This window comes from Dicentrarchus labrax, unplaced genomic scaffold, assembly GCF_905237075.1.
Source record: "Dicentrarchus labrax unplaced genomic scaffold, dlabrax2021, whole genome shotgun sequence".
Taxonomy (NCBI): domain Eukaryota; kingdom Metazoa; phylum Chordata; class Actinopteri; family Moronidae; genus Dicentrarchus; species Dicentrarchus labrax.
Genome location: NW_026136713.1, coordinates 9,463,674 through 9,478,856, shown reverse-complemented (window position 1 = coordinate 9,478,856; position 15,183 = coordinate 9,463,674). Strand labels below are relative to the sequence as shown.

At 39.7% G+C, this 15,183-nt stretch overlaps 2 protein-coding genes across 2 annotated transcripts; one reads left to right on the top strand and one right to left on the bottom strand.

Moving 5' to 3' along the window:
• Window positions 1-595: 595 nt before the first annotated feature.
• On the bottom strand, window positions 596-3,206 carry LOC127374020 (endonuclease domain-containing 1 protein-like). The gene is made up of 2 exons (XM_051418938.1): window positions 2,752-3,206; window positions 596-1,678 (listed from the first exon to the last, which is right to left on the bottom strand). Exons 1-2 carry the CDS (start codon window positions 3,052-3,054, stop codon window positions 1,073-1,075), a joined length of 909 nt encoding a protein of 302 aa, XP_051274898.1. The 5' UTR covers window positions 3,055-3,206; the 3' UTR covers window positions 596-1,072.
• Window positions 3,207-7,154: 3,948 nt separating this feature from the next.
• Window positions 7,155-14,539, top strand: LOC127374871 (zinc-binding protein A33). The gene is made up of 6 exons (XM_051420531.1): window positions 7,155-7,783; window positions 8,500-8,595; window positions 10,916-11,149; window positions 11,359-11,381; window positions 12,105-12,220; window positions 12,857-14,539. Exons 1-6 carry the CDS (start codon window positions 7,259-7,261, stop codon window positions 13,417-13,419), a joined length of 1,557 nt encoding a protein of 518 aa, XP_051276491.1. The 5' UTR covers window positions 7,155-7,258; the 3' UTR covers window positions 13,420-14,539.
• The last annotated feature ends 644 nt before the right edge of the window (window positions 14,540-15,183 follow it).

Here is a 15,183-nt window from a genome sequence, read left to right as displayed (position 1 = left end):
TAGACCTCAGGAAGAAAGGCTGGATCATGCCAAGTAGGCCCCAAAAACTCCAGGCTTACTGTCCACTTATTTGTGCTGATTTGATTTAAATATATATATTTACCAATAAAACATAGAATTTATTGAGTTTCAAGACCTTATGTTTTCTGTTTTGTCCTTTAAGGTCCATTGTGTAACATTTAGGGGGATCTATTTGCAGAAATTTAATATAGTATTTACAGGTATGTTTTCATTAGTGTATCATAAACTGAATATAGGAATTGTTAGGTTTTCGTTAGAATGAGACAACACCACAGGTTGCATTCTGTGGAGTCTACTATGTTGAACCCCCATGTTTCATCATGTTACTACACAAATCAAACACTGGCTGTAGATTGGGCCTTTTGCATTTTTTCATGGCCACTGGAGTTTGTTCTACACACTTTTATAGCCATTCTCATTTGTCGTCAAATAGCAGTGTTCACTAAATTGCAATCTGAAACTTTAACCACCAGATGCCACTAAATCCTACACACTGCTCCTTTAAATGTTGCTTATTCCGAACCTGGAGCCATATAGTCTTTAAACACAAAATTGCACACATTTGCACCAAGAGTGGGATGAATTAAACTTTATTTAATCTTTATTTGTCTCTTTCAACACACCACAGATTAAAAGCTAATGGTTGCCCTTGCACATCACACAGGTTTTTAATGCTTCATACATCTGGACAAAATGTGCAACCATTTTATTTGGAGGCATTTGCATTTGTGTGAACACGTAGTATTTATTTATGATTTTGAATACATTGAAACATTTCTATGCACTCACGTTTAAACCAATTGCACATTTTATTTCTAAAAATATAATTGGCATTTGATTTGAGTTGTTTCATCAGAAGACTTAATCCATTTCAGTCTTGTTTTATTAGCAAAAGCACTGAGTTAATCAAACACTCATTCAGTAATCAAAGAGAGTTAGGGAGGGTCCCAACCCTGGTAAAGACTTCTTGAGACTGGCCTGACACAAGGGAGATATGCTGTATGTGGTGACTACTACTTCAGTGCACCTTCATAACAACTTTTCAACCTTGCTACTGACACTGCCCATGAAACAGACTGATGGGCATAGCCAGCCTTTGTGCCAGGATGTCCTCGAGAGTCTCTAAAGACATTCGCCTCACATCATAGCCCCTCACCGAGGCCCTCGCCTTGACATTCACCGGCACAATCTCCTCTCCGCTGTTGCGGTCATTTCTTCCCACTGCAGCATATGTGGGGAAAAAGGGCTTCGCATACTTAGGAAGGCTGGTATTGTAGGATGGGCAGCAGTAGGCAGACCACATGTACTCAGGAACAGACACCCGGTTATTGATCCAACGGGGTTCAGACTCATACGGAATGGCTCCAGTGATCACGTACATCAACCCGTTGCAGAAGGCCTTGTATTTTTTTAGCACCTCATTCTCCAGACCGTTCCAGGGGCCGGAGTTGGAGCCGGCTCGCTGAGGGACAATGTTTGTCAGGGTGAAGGTGGCCTCACGGTCTTCTTTTGTCTTCTGGTGCATGCTGGGATTGAGATGGCCTTTAGTGTAGTTGGAGTTCTTGTAGTCCTGCAGCACTGCCTGGCTCTCAATCACATTCTGGTCCATGGGGATGTGGAGGTGTTTCATCTCTGAACTAGCACGGGAAAACGCCAACTTAATAACAGAAAGAGAGAGAGAAGGACATGTCACTGAAGCTACAACAGAGTATTTTGCTGCTTAATGATCATTGATACTGATTGGGTTGAATAGTCACGTGAGTGTATGTTTAGTTTGTCTAAATGGTAGTGCTTTAGTCAAGACCAAGACCAGGACTAGTTGAGACTGAGTCATTGCTGTTGCCAATGAGATAAGTTTTGGCCGCATACGGTTGATTGCTCATTGTAGATGGATTTTGAATTGAACCAGTACCTTATTTTCTGAACAAGTGTGGTTCTTCAATGGTTTTGTTTTGAATAAGGAAATTACTTTAGAATTAAAAAACTGCTGGACTGGAACATTTGGCTAAACCAGTGGCCCAGTCCGAGACAAGTCTGAGTGCAAATACCAACAAGTCAGAGACAATAGAAAACATTTCTTTAGTCTGAACAATGCTGAATGGGTGTGAGACTGATTCACTCACTCAGAAAATTAAACACATGATATGTATGACCTTTCTTTGTTACCTTACCAGAGAAAATGTGTGCAACAGCATTATTTTGTATTTACAGTTTGAGAGATTGTTCTTCTGCTTCTGCTTGAAGCTAATGTAAAAAAAATAATTCCTAATGCAAAACCGCCATTAGACTTCAGTTAATCAGACACTTCAACTGTTCCTTGTCACATTGTTGCTGTATGAAAGTTATTTAGACACACTTAACTCTATAATAATACTATGATAGATGAGCACCAGTGAATTTACTGAACCAAAGGAGGTGATGTTCTTCTGCAGAATAAAAATAACCAAGGAAGAGTTTTGCTATATGGTTATTTTCCAGTTTTTAAGGTACACCTAGCTAAAATTAAGTCTAATACAACAGTCCTTTAATAAAGCCTGCAGTCGTGGTTATAATGTTCAGTTGTTGTTCAAACTGTAGTCTGTGAAGCTCTTGGATTGTATTACATTATTCAGATAGGTAGCATAGCCTCATTGATATAAATGGGGTTGACAAAATAATAATAATAAGGACACCTGCCAGTCTTTAAAGAAAATAGCTGCTCTTGAGCACACACACTGTTTTCCGACTTACCTGTGGTTCATACATCCAAGTGGTATTGGGCCGTTTGCCATCTGCAGGACTGAGTATGTACGCAGAGTACAATGGTGCACGATGCTGACGGTGATACAAGCTGGCAAAGTGGTACTGGTTTTTGAAGCGCTGGCATATTGGTTGGTATCCTGCTGCATTGATACCCATTGGTGGAGTTTTATTGTAGAAGACATCAAGGCACTGGGAGAAGTCGTTGCTGATCTCTCCAAGGACCAGTCCACCAAACCAGGGTAGGAGAAACAGGGCTCCCATGGAGAATTGCAGCATCTTCCTTTGAGACATCCTGCACAACAGAGCAGCAAGCTGGTCTTATATACACTTGCTAAAAAGACTTCCACTCAGACACAGCCTCAGAGTTCAATAAAACCTATATTTCCTTTGTGTCCTTTGTGTTTTCTGTGTCCAGCGTCTGGAGTATAGACGTTTGTTGGCTGTCACTGTGTTTCCTCTTATATATACTGACAGCAGAAACCCCCATTTCCTTGCAAACTTCCCCTGTTAACTGGCAGTGAGGCTCCCTTCTGGTAAATAATGCATATGCTTTGTTAATCAATCAATTGAGGTAGAGACCATCTTGTTTCAAGTCTTTAATCATTTGGTGATTTTAGCAAGGTGAGAAAGAAGAAGCTTCACTCGACATCTTAAACTGAGCATCAAGACTGAGCTGAACATTTGTTTATTCCTGACTAGAATATTTGTATCTTACTTTGATATCTTCCAGATCTAATGCTAGGGTCCTTTTCATGTCACACCAGTCGGGTTCAATAACACACAAGACATTCTGACTACATTCAGACTGAAAACACCAATACAGTTTATGGTTGCTGGCTGTTGTTGTTGTAGTTGTTGTCTTGTATATGTCCCTGCAGAGTGTTTGTGCCCACCTTTCTCACACTGTCTAAAAAGGTGAATAATCATGGGACATTGCCTGACGCAGAGCTCTGAATGGATTGCAGTGAGATGCTTGTGATATACACATTGTATCTAGAAATTGTTATTCTTCCTCAGATGTTTATTGGCATTTATTTGTTAATTAATAGTTAATACACAAGCACACTCCTCTGAGCCAGTCAGCTGGTTTCATTTTCTGTCTTGGTTGAGTTTCTGTGTTGTTTTGTGTTTCTTCATCAAAACTTCCCTCATTGTGGGAACCAGAAATATTTACCAGAAGTTATTTCTTTAAGTGCTTGTGCTGCAAGTTGAAAACTCCTCAATTTTAGTTGTCTTGCTCCAATTTGTCGGAATATTATATTTCCACTGTATTTAGGACTTGTTAGATTGTAGAAATAATGTAAATATGGGGAAAAACAGAATGATGAATGCTACAAATAAAGGCCAGAGGTGTATATAGTAGTATATATATTATAGTATTTAATAGGACTGTAGTAAAATGTGTCACTGTAGCATGTTCTGGGCTCATGAACACACCTTTTGGTGGATGCACTCTTTGCTGCTTTGTGCACAGTGATCTGTGAGAAGAATTCACACAATGATCATTTTTAACCATTAAAAGATGTTGCATGCTTTAACATGGATGTGTGTGATTGATTAGTTATTAACAGAGAATAGTAAAAAGAAACGCTGGTTGTCTTGTAAATCATTCAATAGTTATAAAAATGTGTCTGGGAGCCTATTAATTAAGCATTACAATAAGAAATGATGTAACATTAGCCACTTTTAATAACACATATTGATATCATTGTCCTGCCCCTGCTATAACTTCTTCTACTTAATTTTAAACTAATGCCCACCCTAATGTATTTCATTTATTAAGACTAACCCTAACCTGTCTGAGTGACCCCAAATTATCATGGTTATCATCTACTGAGTTAATGAGGAGATTTTAGCTTAAACATCCTCTTGAAGTAAAGACTCATCTTAACACCCCCTTGCCCTATATTATGATTAGATATTTATATTTATTTAAGTCTAATTTGTGAATGCTGATTAGTTTTTCTTGAAAGTGAAAATCATAAATCTTGCTCCTTTCAATAAACCCTGCCGGCGATTTTTTTGGACATAATTATAAATTCATAGCATAAATCATAACCTCAGCATATAAAATACAACAATAATGAACAGTGCCTGAACAATTGGCCTCCAGGATTTGATCAGTGATAATACTATATGAAGCTTAAATTTTAGATGTGGGTGGTTTAATAAGGCCATCTAGTGAATATTCAGAGACATGACACTTGGCAGCAGCCTGACGATTCAGCACACAAAAAACAAATGTGAGTAATAACGCTGCATTTACCGTCACTGGTGACGGGTCGTAACCTGTGGATGACCAGGATTTACCACAGTTTCAATTTCCACACAGAGGAGAGTTGCTGAGCCGTATTTAGGGACAGTACAAAAATAAATGGGTGGGTCATTTTATTAGTAAAAAGTGAGGCCCTCTTCATCCTTATTTGGCCTTTCTTCCTGTTGAACCCTCACCTTGACATTGAAAAGCAATGCCAATGCAAGTAAAAAATAAAAACGATAGCCCCCTCCCCTTCTCTCGAACCACCTCTTTAATATGAGTACATCCCTTTAATGACTGACTCTGTGTCAGCTAGTTTCTCTTCTTCTTCCCTCTTTTGTGTTACTGTTACTGCTGTTGGTTGTGTTTTGAAACTAGTATTGAACACGTGGCTCACGTAGCCTACTTGTTGAAATATGTTTGTATACTTAAAGCTCCCTTTTATGCTCTCCTAATACCCTCTTACATAAGAGTTATGCTAATGAATAGCCTAGGACACATGTAGGCCTAAGTATGTAGCAAATCTTGATAACAATTTGAAGGCAAAGTGATCGTGCTATTTGCTTAAAGGTTTATCAGTGAATGAGCTGCACCTGCTATTAGTAAGTTTGTGTGTAATGTTCATACTGAGTTTTCAATAACTTCAAACTAGTAAGTTATCAGGTTGCACAACTAAAGTAAGTAAATACGTTTATCTATATAGTACACATACACCTAGTCAAGTGCTTCACAATAAAAACAAATAAGGCACCAGACATAAGCAGACATATAAAAACACCATACAATAGAAATCAACATTTATTTAAATCCCATGTAACCTAATGGTTAAAGTAAATAATTTAATAATGTGTAAAATGGCTAGCTAAGAAACATCTGTAGGCAATCAACTCACATTAGCATAAGAACTTCCAAAAAATAATGGCTCTAGGGGAATTATAAACTAACCTAATCGTTTATGTGGTCAGGTATTACTATTAATTATGGGTACATGATGAAAAATATGAGTGGGCCTGCACCAGTTAGCCTCTTTTAAGCCTAATTGCATCATTTTGTGGAACGTTATTGGTTTTACTGCTTTTATATTTGTAAATGTAATTTAAAATCTTCCATGTTTACATCAGTATTAAACATGTTATGTGTTATTAATAATAACTCTTCAACCTAAACATAAGCGCATACAAGTTGGTTCAGTCAGTTATGCAACAGTTAAGCTATGTACACCTGGCAATAACCAGTTATGTGTAAATATTCACTACTAATTGTAATCTCTATGTAAAGAACTAGTTTGTTCTTTAGCACTTAGTAAACATGTATGCAACTAAGTGTCAGTGTAGGAACAGCTGGTGAAGCCCTGTTTACCTCTGGTTTAAATAATTTAAAAAGAAAAAGCCACAATTTCAATTTAATTTCTCTTTCATTTCCCCTTTCTCAACTGGCCACGCTGAAATCTGATTGGCCACTCCAAGTGCCGCCATTCTCCTTACCTCTCTCACGCCACATCGTCTTTCAGAGGCTGTAGCCATATATTGGTACTGTTGGGATGTTAGGACACATTTTGTGGATGGAAAAACTGGCAAGGCCATTTTCAAAGGGATCCCTTCACATGACCTTTAACCTCAAGACATCTGAATGATGGTTAAACATATGTTTCCCCTTTTAAGTTTCTCCCCACGTTATACTTTAAATATTTCTGCATACTGGGGTCCCTAAACAATATTGTAATTGCATAAATTAGGAATGACTCTAAAGCTGATACACACACTTTATGCCACCCCTTGCATACATCAGTGCCCCACTTGTGCCACCCCTACAACCCACTCTAGGACCCCTGTTGGTCCCCGGACCCCTGTTTGAAAACCAAAGCATTAGTAAACCAACAGTCTACATTTCCTGTACATGCCTACCTCAGTAATGAAACGCTATGAGATAAGCCTAACATTATTATCTTAATCAAGTAACATTTGAGTGTTTTTTTTGGTTATGGTTTTTCTAAATAAAGTTGTTTGTCTCGGGGCTAATAAGATCCGTACGCCCTGTAATGGAGCAGCTCCACGGGCTGCACGGCGCGCAGAGCCTGTTGCTGCACGCCCTCCGTCTCTTCCGTGAAAACATTGGGTTGCGCTGTCAGCTTCAGACCACTCCCTCTCTCAGTGTGAACGGAAGAGCAAGTCTAGTCTTCACTCGTTACAGTTTTGCCATCAGACGTGTTTTTATCGAGGACTATGTGCGCAGCCGAGAATGGCGGAGGCCAACGCTCTTGAGGAACTGCAGTCGGAGCTCACCTGTCCGGTGTGTTTGGAGCTGTTCCGTGATCCGGTGATCCTCGAGTGCGGACACCACTTCTGCCAGGTGTGCATCATCCAGTGCTGGGAAGCCAAGGCGGACGAGTTGTCGAGTTGCCCGAAGTGTAGAAAGTCGTGCGGCCGTAAGCTCAGACCCAACTCGCTTCTGTGCAACGTCGTGGACAGTGTGCGCAGAGCCCGGGCCATGGACACAGCCGCGGGGATAATCGTGTGGGACCCGGAGGGTGCGCTGGAGGAGCCGGAGGATCGGGAGCCGGGGTCCAGTATGAGCAGCGTGGCCTCTTCCATCGGGCACTGGCCGCGCCTGGGTATGGGTATGGATATGTGCGAGGAGCATGAGGAGAGGCTGAAGCTTTACTGTGAGGACGACCAGCTGCCCATTTGTCTGGTGTGCGGCATGTCCCGGGACCACAAGACCCACAATGTCATCCCCATCACAGAGGCCTTTGAAAACTACAAGGTAGCCTACGCTCTCACTGAGTTTAAACACATTTGTGATAAACCTTAATCTTCTTAGGCTCAAGGTAATACCCCCAAATCTCAGTTCATACACACTTTCTGTTTGTCTTCAAATGTAGCCCGGTTCATTGTCACGTTTTAGGGAGTGCCACAAGCTCATTAAACACTCCTCTCCATGTTCTTGGAAAGAAGTGTAGTGTCTCAAGTTTGACAAACTTTCTAAAAGTCAAAATAAACCTAGTTTATTAAGCTTTAATTTATTAAATAAACAAATCTGGCTGTAAAAAAACAGGGCTTTGACAGAACATTTGATGCCACATGGCAGTTTTAAAAGCAGACTCCCTGTTTGCCCAGGAAGCCTTCGGGAACTTTGTGTTTTATAGGAATGCAGCAGGCCACTGTGATCTCTTGTGAACTGTGAAACCCCCCCCCGTTAAACCTTGCAGCTGAACATCATCAGTCTGTTTGGAGACTCGTCCTGAGAGGCCCCTCTGTTTTACTGGTGCTGAATTCCTATTTTGTTTGAATTTGTGGGTCAGAGCATTCAGTTGGAGAAGTTCAGTTGGGCATCATATGACTCCCATCAAAGATGATGTTGTTGTTCAGAGCGCCGGCACCAATCATATTAACTCTTCGTTTAAGCATAATCTGGTTTAGCGACACCACCTCTTAACCATGTGTTGCATGTGATTGTCAGTTTTTGTTGCCTATCAACAGGATAAGCTGTCTGTCGCTCTCGAGAGGACTCAGCTACAGAGCGAGGAGGCCACGCTCTTCCAAAGGCAGACCAATGAGAAGATCCTCCTCATTAAGGTATTAGTGTACTTGTTGTATTTTTTGTGTCTGGAAGAAAGAAACGAAGTATGCTGAACATCCTGTGTGTGTCCTGTGAATGACAACCAGAAATTCTGGTAGCTAAGCGACATCCACCTGCATTCCTCCACCTTTACCTGTCTGACCACCGTGAATGACGAGTGACTCACCTGACTGGTGGTGACACAACAGGTTGTTACTCAGCTTTGTTTGGACGTGAGGATTATCATGCTGAGGTCCTTCCCCAAATGAGATAGATAATAAACATTCATACACGTCATGTCATGTTTGTCTTTCTCACACTCTATTGTTTTACGGACACACACACTCACACAGAAATGTACAGCATGTAGTGTACAATAGCTTGTATGTCACACACCCTCACAGAAAGAGATAACAGCTGGCAGCTTTTTCCACCACAGCAGCATTCACCTCAAATAGAGGTCTGTATGTATGTGTATGTGTATGTATATGTGTTAGTGTGTCAGTGTATGAATGTATGTGTATGTGTATGTATGTGTGTGTGTGTCTGTGTTAAACAGATATCAGCGTAGCATGTTTACTGTGTTGGAGAGTTTCTGCTGGAGCAGATAAACACATATATCTCTGCTCTGGGCTACTACAAACTGTATTTTTCTGTCCTGTCTGTCTGAATGCCTCAGCGTGCCTATACTCCGCTGTCTGTCTGTTTGACCCAGTTTATGTGCACATTCACAGATTTTCACTTCTCTGTTTCTACGTCAGAAGACAGGATGTGGGTGAACAGGTTGAGAGGAAGTTTGTCAGTCTCTCTTTCCCTGCAAATCTATCTTCCTGTGTATGTGTGTGCGTGTGTTTGTGTGTGTGTGTGTGTGTGTGTGTGTGCATGTGCGTGTGTTTGTGTGTGTTTGTGTGTTACTGTGACATTTTACCTTCACATATTTTAGGATTATACTCTGAAGGAATGGACTAAGTATTCCTATCCTGTGAGTAAAAGTACCAATATTAAAAAGAACTTAGAGTCCCTAACTTTCCACTCGATGACGCACTGGAACTCCAACATCTCAGACCAAAACAATGTGACAGAAACAAAAAAAACTTGACAAAACCGTCTTTGTTAGTCTTTCCACAATCTTTCCCTCAGTCACCAACACTGGTTTGGTTGAAAATAATTAATCTGTGGAGTTAGATGTGAAAATATATATAAGACATGCAATATGGCTGCAATGTAAACTAATCCTCAGGGACTAAGGCACCTGTAAAAGTATTCCCACTAGTGCTGGTTTTTGCCACTGAAAGGCTCAGATTGTTGTTTCTGATATCATAAAGGAAATGATCCCTACAGAGATAGACCTTTTGCTTATCCAGAAACAGCCATTATATTTCAAGCGCTCGCCATATTCTAGAGACAATTGTAATTTTAGCTTGCATATTATTGTAACATCGTAAAGTCATTCAAAAAGGTCAGAAACAAAATATAACTCATAAAACAGTATCTGTTAGTCTTTCCGCTATTCAAACAATCACATACTCCGCTTTGGTTGAAATAAATCCTAAATTCACCAATACAGATGAGAAAAACAGCTGTTCAGTCACTCTACTCAAACATACCTCAGGTTGTATTGTGTAATCTAGGCGCCACGTTTTGACAAGGAAGAAGAATGCATGGAATCAAAACAGCAATGTCTCTCAGAATTATTACAGGATTGCAAGGCCAACATGTACTTAATATAATAGTGAAAGTACTCAGTGCAGAAAAATAGGTCTAGGCTTTATTATATTTTTAGATTATGAATGCACAAATAACATTTTAATCTTGTAGTTGGATGAGGTGTGTGTAATTTAACCAATTAACTAACTAAAGTAACTATAGCTGCAGATAAATATAGTGGAATAACAATATATTCTATATATTTTATATATATATATAGATAAAATATATATATTTTATATATTCTATATATTTTATATTTATATTTCCCTCTGAACCGTAGTGAACATAAAATGGAAATACTTAAATGAAGTACTTGAGTACTTATACATTGACTGTATAATGTATATTCTTATACTATTACAAAGGCCAGAAAATCCCAGGGTGAGTCCCCTGGTTTTTAGTAACTTCAGGTGACAGATTCAGTATTGATTTTAGTAACACACATAAGGTTGTATGAAATAGAAACACGTCATTGGACATTTTCAGCAACGAAATGCTACACAGCAATTTATAGTAAATTAAAAAAATAATACAAATTAGTTTAATTTAATGGTTAAAAATGATTTTATTTTGGCGCAGAGTTGAAACATGACATTCACATTCTTCCATGGTCTCACTGTGTTTCAGGAGCGAGCAGGGGATCTGGAGGAGCTGGTCACGGCAGAGTTTGGTCGTCTGAGGGAGTTCCTACTCGAGGAGGAGGAACGCATAAAGGAGAAACTGCAGAGGCAGAAAGAGGAGAAGCTCAACCAGCTGGAGGAGGCACTCACTCAGACAACAGAGCAAATCAGCCAACTGGAAAGTACGGCTGACCAGCTTTGCCTCAAACTGAGGGAAGAAGAAAACCCAGAGCAACTCAAGGTGAGAGAGAAGAGGAAGATGATGAATGGATAATGCTCATGATGCTTGTATGGCACCTTTCTGTCAGCCTATATAGACTGAAAGAAAAGTACGAAAACACAGCCTACAAATACCAAATAATATTTCTGTGTCAGAGATATTTTCTGAATGTTGCAGCCGAGACTGAAGTATTCTGTAATGACAGGGTGGTTTTATCTGCTCTATTTCAGGGAATCAAAGATTTCATTGGAGGGTGAGTATCATCTTTATCATATCAAGATCACTGAACAGCAGTAATTTCTTATTGAGTTATTTATTTGTTTCTAGGCCTTCCCCACTTCTATTTGTACATTGCCCTTATTTGCCCTAATTTAAAAGTCACAAGACAATGGCATGTTGTTTTGTAATTAACTGAATGTCATGTCGAAACAGGATGTGGGATCATAATTGTGATCGAGCCATCTTTACCTCACACTTACTGTCAGCTGGTGGACACAGGAAAGCAGAACGTGTTCATGAAAAGAAACTGTCTAAGTGTCATTGAAGATCTGATATTCATTCAGTTTAAAACAGTTTAAAACTGAGAGGCTAAAGGGGTTTTTTCTTGTTTTTCATTTCCTCATAGGTGGCATAGCTAAGAATGTAGATACAACATAAACATTTGGCTTAAAGGCCACACTCAACATGCTGTACAAGTAAAACAAAAGGGAATTTTCCATGATTCCTTTTTCTGTGCTACAATGTTTTACATTCGTAGTTATTTGAATTTCAGAATAATAAGACCACAATGATAAGTTACATCTTTTACAACTTGCATTAAATTACTTCTTACATTAAGATACAGTTGTTACAGTCGTGAAAGGATGGACTATGGGCAAATAAAGCCACAAAGAATGTTGATCTCCAGTAAAGATTAGTTCTTTCCCTCTTGTGCTGTTGCTTTAAATTATTTTATCTCTTTCGTTCTCTCCGTCAGGGCTGAGAGCTTGTTTGAGCGCCCCCCAGAGGTGAATGTCAGTCTGCAGTCGGCAGAGTTCCTGGGACCTCTGCAATACAGGACCTGGAGGAAAATGAGTTCAATTTTTCAGCCAGGTATAAAGACACACAAAGGCAAAACATTGCAGTCTCCAAACATAACTGTAGATCCCACTTGGGAGTGAATTCTTCAAACTCCTCCAGAGACACACAATACACTAGCCTTTATATATATATATATATACACACAATATGCAGCAAGCCTTTAAAAAAAAGTTGGTTAAATCTACAAAAGGCATTTTTGTGCTTTGTATTTATATTCGGTCTAGTATCAACCTGCTCTGTGTGGAGTTGGACAACATGAGTTTCAAACATGTCTGTATCTGCTTTCCAAACTTAATCACATCTGCCACTGGGTCAAAGTCTTGCATACAAAGACTTCTGTATTTTGCGTCATTTGCCCATTACATGTAGTCATACATTGTTGATGATTGTGTAACACTAGACTGTAATACTGGATTTAATGAATCTATGGAGTTACATCGTAGTTTTCTATGTTGACGCAGTATCATATATATTTTATTTGTATCCATGTGGCTGATGCTCTTATCTAGCTCGTCTTACACTAACTGAGCAGATGGCATTCCGTATCTTGTTGAAGGTCACTGCCAAGGAGTTATTTACTCTCTGTAAGCACATGTAAGTTGTTGCTTTGGTGCACTTCTGACTATATATATATTTTTGCCCTCTAAGCTGTCACAGCGGTGTCCCTCGACCCTGACACAGCCTACCCCTGTCTGTGGGTTTCCCCCTGTCGCACCAGCGTCCAGGTGGGAAGAATCCAACCCAACCTGCCCAACAACCCCGAGCGTTTCACCCGCTACAACATCGTCCTGGGCTCTGAAGCTTTCTCCTCTGGCAGACACTACTGGGAGGTAGAGGTGGGCTCCAAAACAGCGTGGGGTCTGGGCGTGGCCACAGCCTCGGTCAACAGGAAGGAGGAGATCAGCCTCTGCCCTGATGATGGTTTCTGGACCCTGGTGCTGAGGGACAGCGGCAATGGCAACAGCGAGTATGAAGCATGCACAGACTCAGAGGAGAGCTTGTTACATCCCTCCAAGCCCCCCAGGAGGGTGGGGGTCTATCTGGACTATAACCGTGGTGAAGTGGCGTTTTATGATGCAGGAGACATGAGCCACCTCTTCACCTTCTATGATGCAAAATTCAAAGAGCCTGTTTTCCCGTACTTCAATCCCTGGCCGATTATCAACGGATACAACCGGGAGCCACTTACCATAGTAACGCCACACTGGTGATAGATGTCCTTTATATCGGAGGATTGACGCAGACTTCAGAATAAAACTTCTGAAGAAGATTCAGTAACTGATGAATTTAAATAGACTCATCATATGAGCATTGACACATGGTGCAGAACATGCAGGATACACTGTAGTATTATTCAAAGACTTGAAATAAGATGGTAAAACTACTAAAAAGTCAAACAACACTTTAAAGGACATGGTTGATATTTTACATTTTTTTTATGTCAACAAGTCCCATGAAAAGTCCAAAACCAACAATGTATTGATCCAACTAACAAGTATTGTCTGTAGTTTATGTTGGCTCCAACATTGTGTTGGTTCTGAATTCATTAGAAAAGGGGTAAGGCATATTGCTTGCTAAGGTAACCAAAGACTTAAAGGTTCTCTGTGGAGTTTTAGACCTCTAGAAGCACAATGGAGCTATTTTTCCATGAGTGGCTGCCTGTTTCAGAGTGGGTCACGATTTCACACTTTTCCACTCATCTACAGATGGCGGCAACATGCAAAGATATGCTGCAATGCACAGATAAAAACAAGGGAAAGACTGCTAGCTCATTGATTCAAACAATGCTGGATTTAAAGTACTGTAAAGAACTGGATTCAAATTTGATTTAACACAGTTGTTAGACCTTAATGATATATGCATTGCATTTTGGTGAGTAAAACTGAATGTAAACAAAACTTTTATTTGTTTTCAAGAAAACTCCACAGGGCCCTTTTAACTGGTAGAGTCTCTGCAGGAAGGTTTTGAAATTGTATTAACTAAATTTGTTGCAATGTCTTATTGTGTGTGTTGAAATAATATCTAACAATATAAGTAATCTTTTTACTGTTTTATAGCTGTGATGTTTCCTGTTGTTCTAATGACATGTCTGTACATCTAAAGCAACGATGTGTGTAGTAGATGTAACACAATTAATAACTTCTATATGCCTTTACTTTACAAAGGACATTTACCTTTAAGTGTCCCACCACCACCACATTTGTCCAACACAACTCTGTGAAAATGTAATTTTAAAATACTTTCTAAATGTTTCGTTATGACCAGAGAAAACACTGTCTAGATATTTGACATGAAACTTTAATGATATGATTAAATTTCCTACTGATTGTTCCTACTGTTTGATTCCACCAGAGGGCGCCCAAAACTAACTTTGAATGCAGCATCACTCGGCTCCTCAGTGGTTTATATCAGTGGTTTTCAAAGTGGGGTCCTTAAGATGGTCCCCCGCAAAAGGAGGAATAGAATAATTTAACTTAGGAAATAGGGCCATTTTTATTGATTTTAATTTAGAGTGATCCAAGTTTGATCATTAATTTACTTTAAAGACTTTATAATCGCAAAACCTAAACCTAAATATTCAGAGGGGATTCCTTAAGACAAAATCCTCTCAAATTGGGGGTCGGTGGTCTAATGTCGATCTATTTCTGGGGATCCTTGACATAAAGTTTGGGAACCCCCGGTTTATCACACAACTTTGTGCTTTTATCCATGCCATATTGAAGCCAGTCCACAACTTTTATCTTAATCTCAAAAAGTGATGGAGGTTGGTTTTTTTTATCATCAGGTATTCCAGTCAAGTCAAGTCAATTTTATTTAGCCCTATGTCAGAAATATCAAATTGCCACAAAGTAGTAGTAGAACTAGTTTATTTGGATTGGTGAGAGGATTTGGGAAGACTAGATGAGGGTCATGTACAGTGGGAAGATTAGGGGTTGAGGAGAGGGATGAAGGGGTCGATTGCTGGGGGATGAATG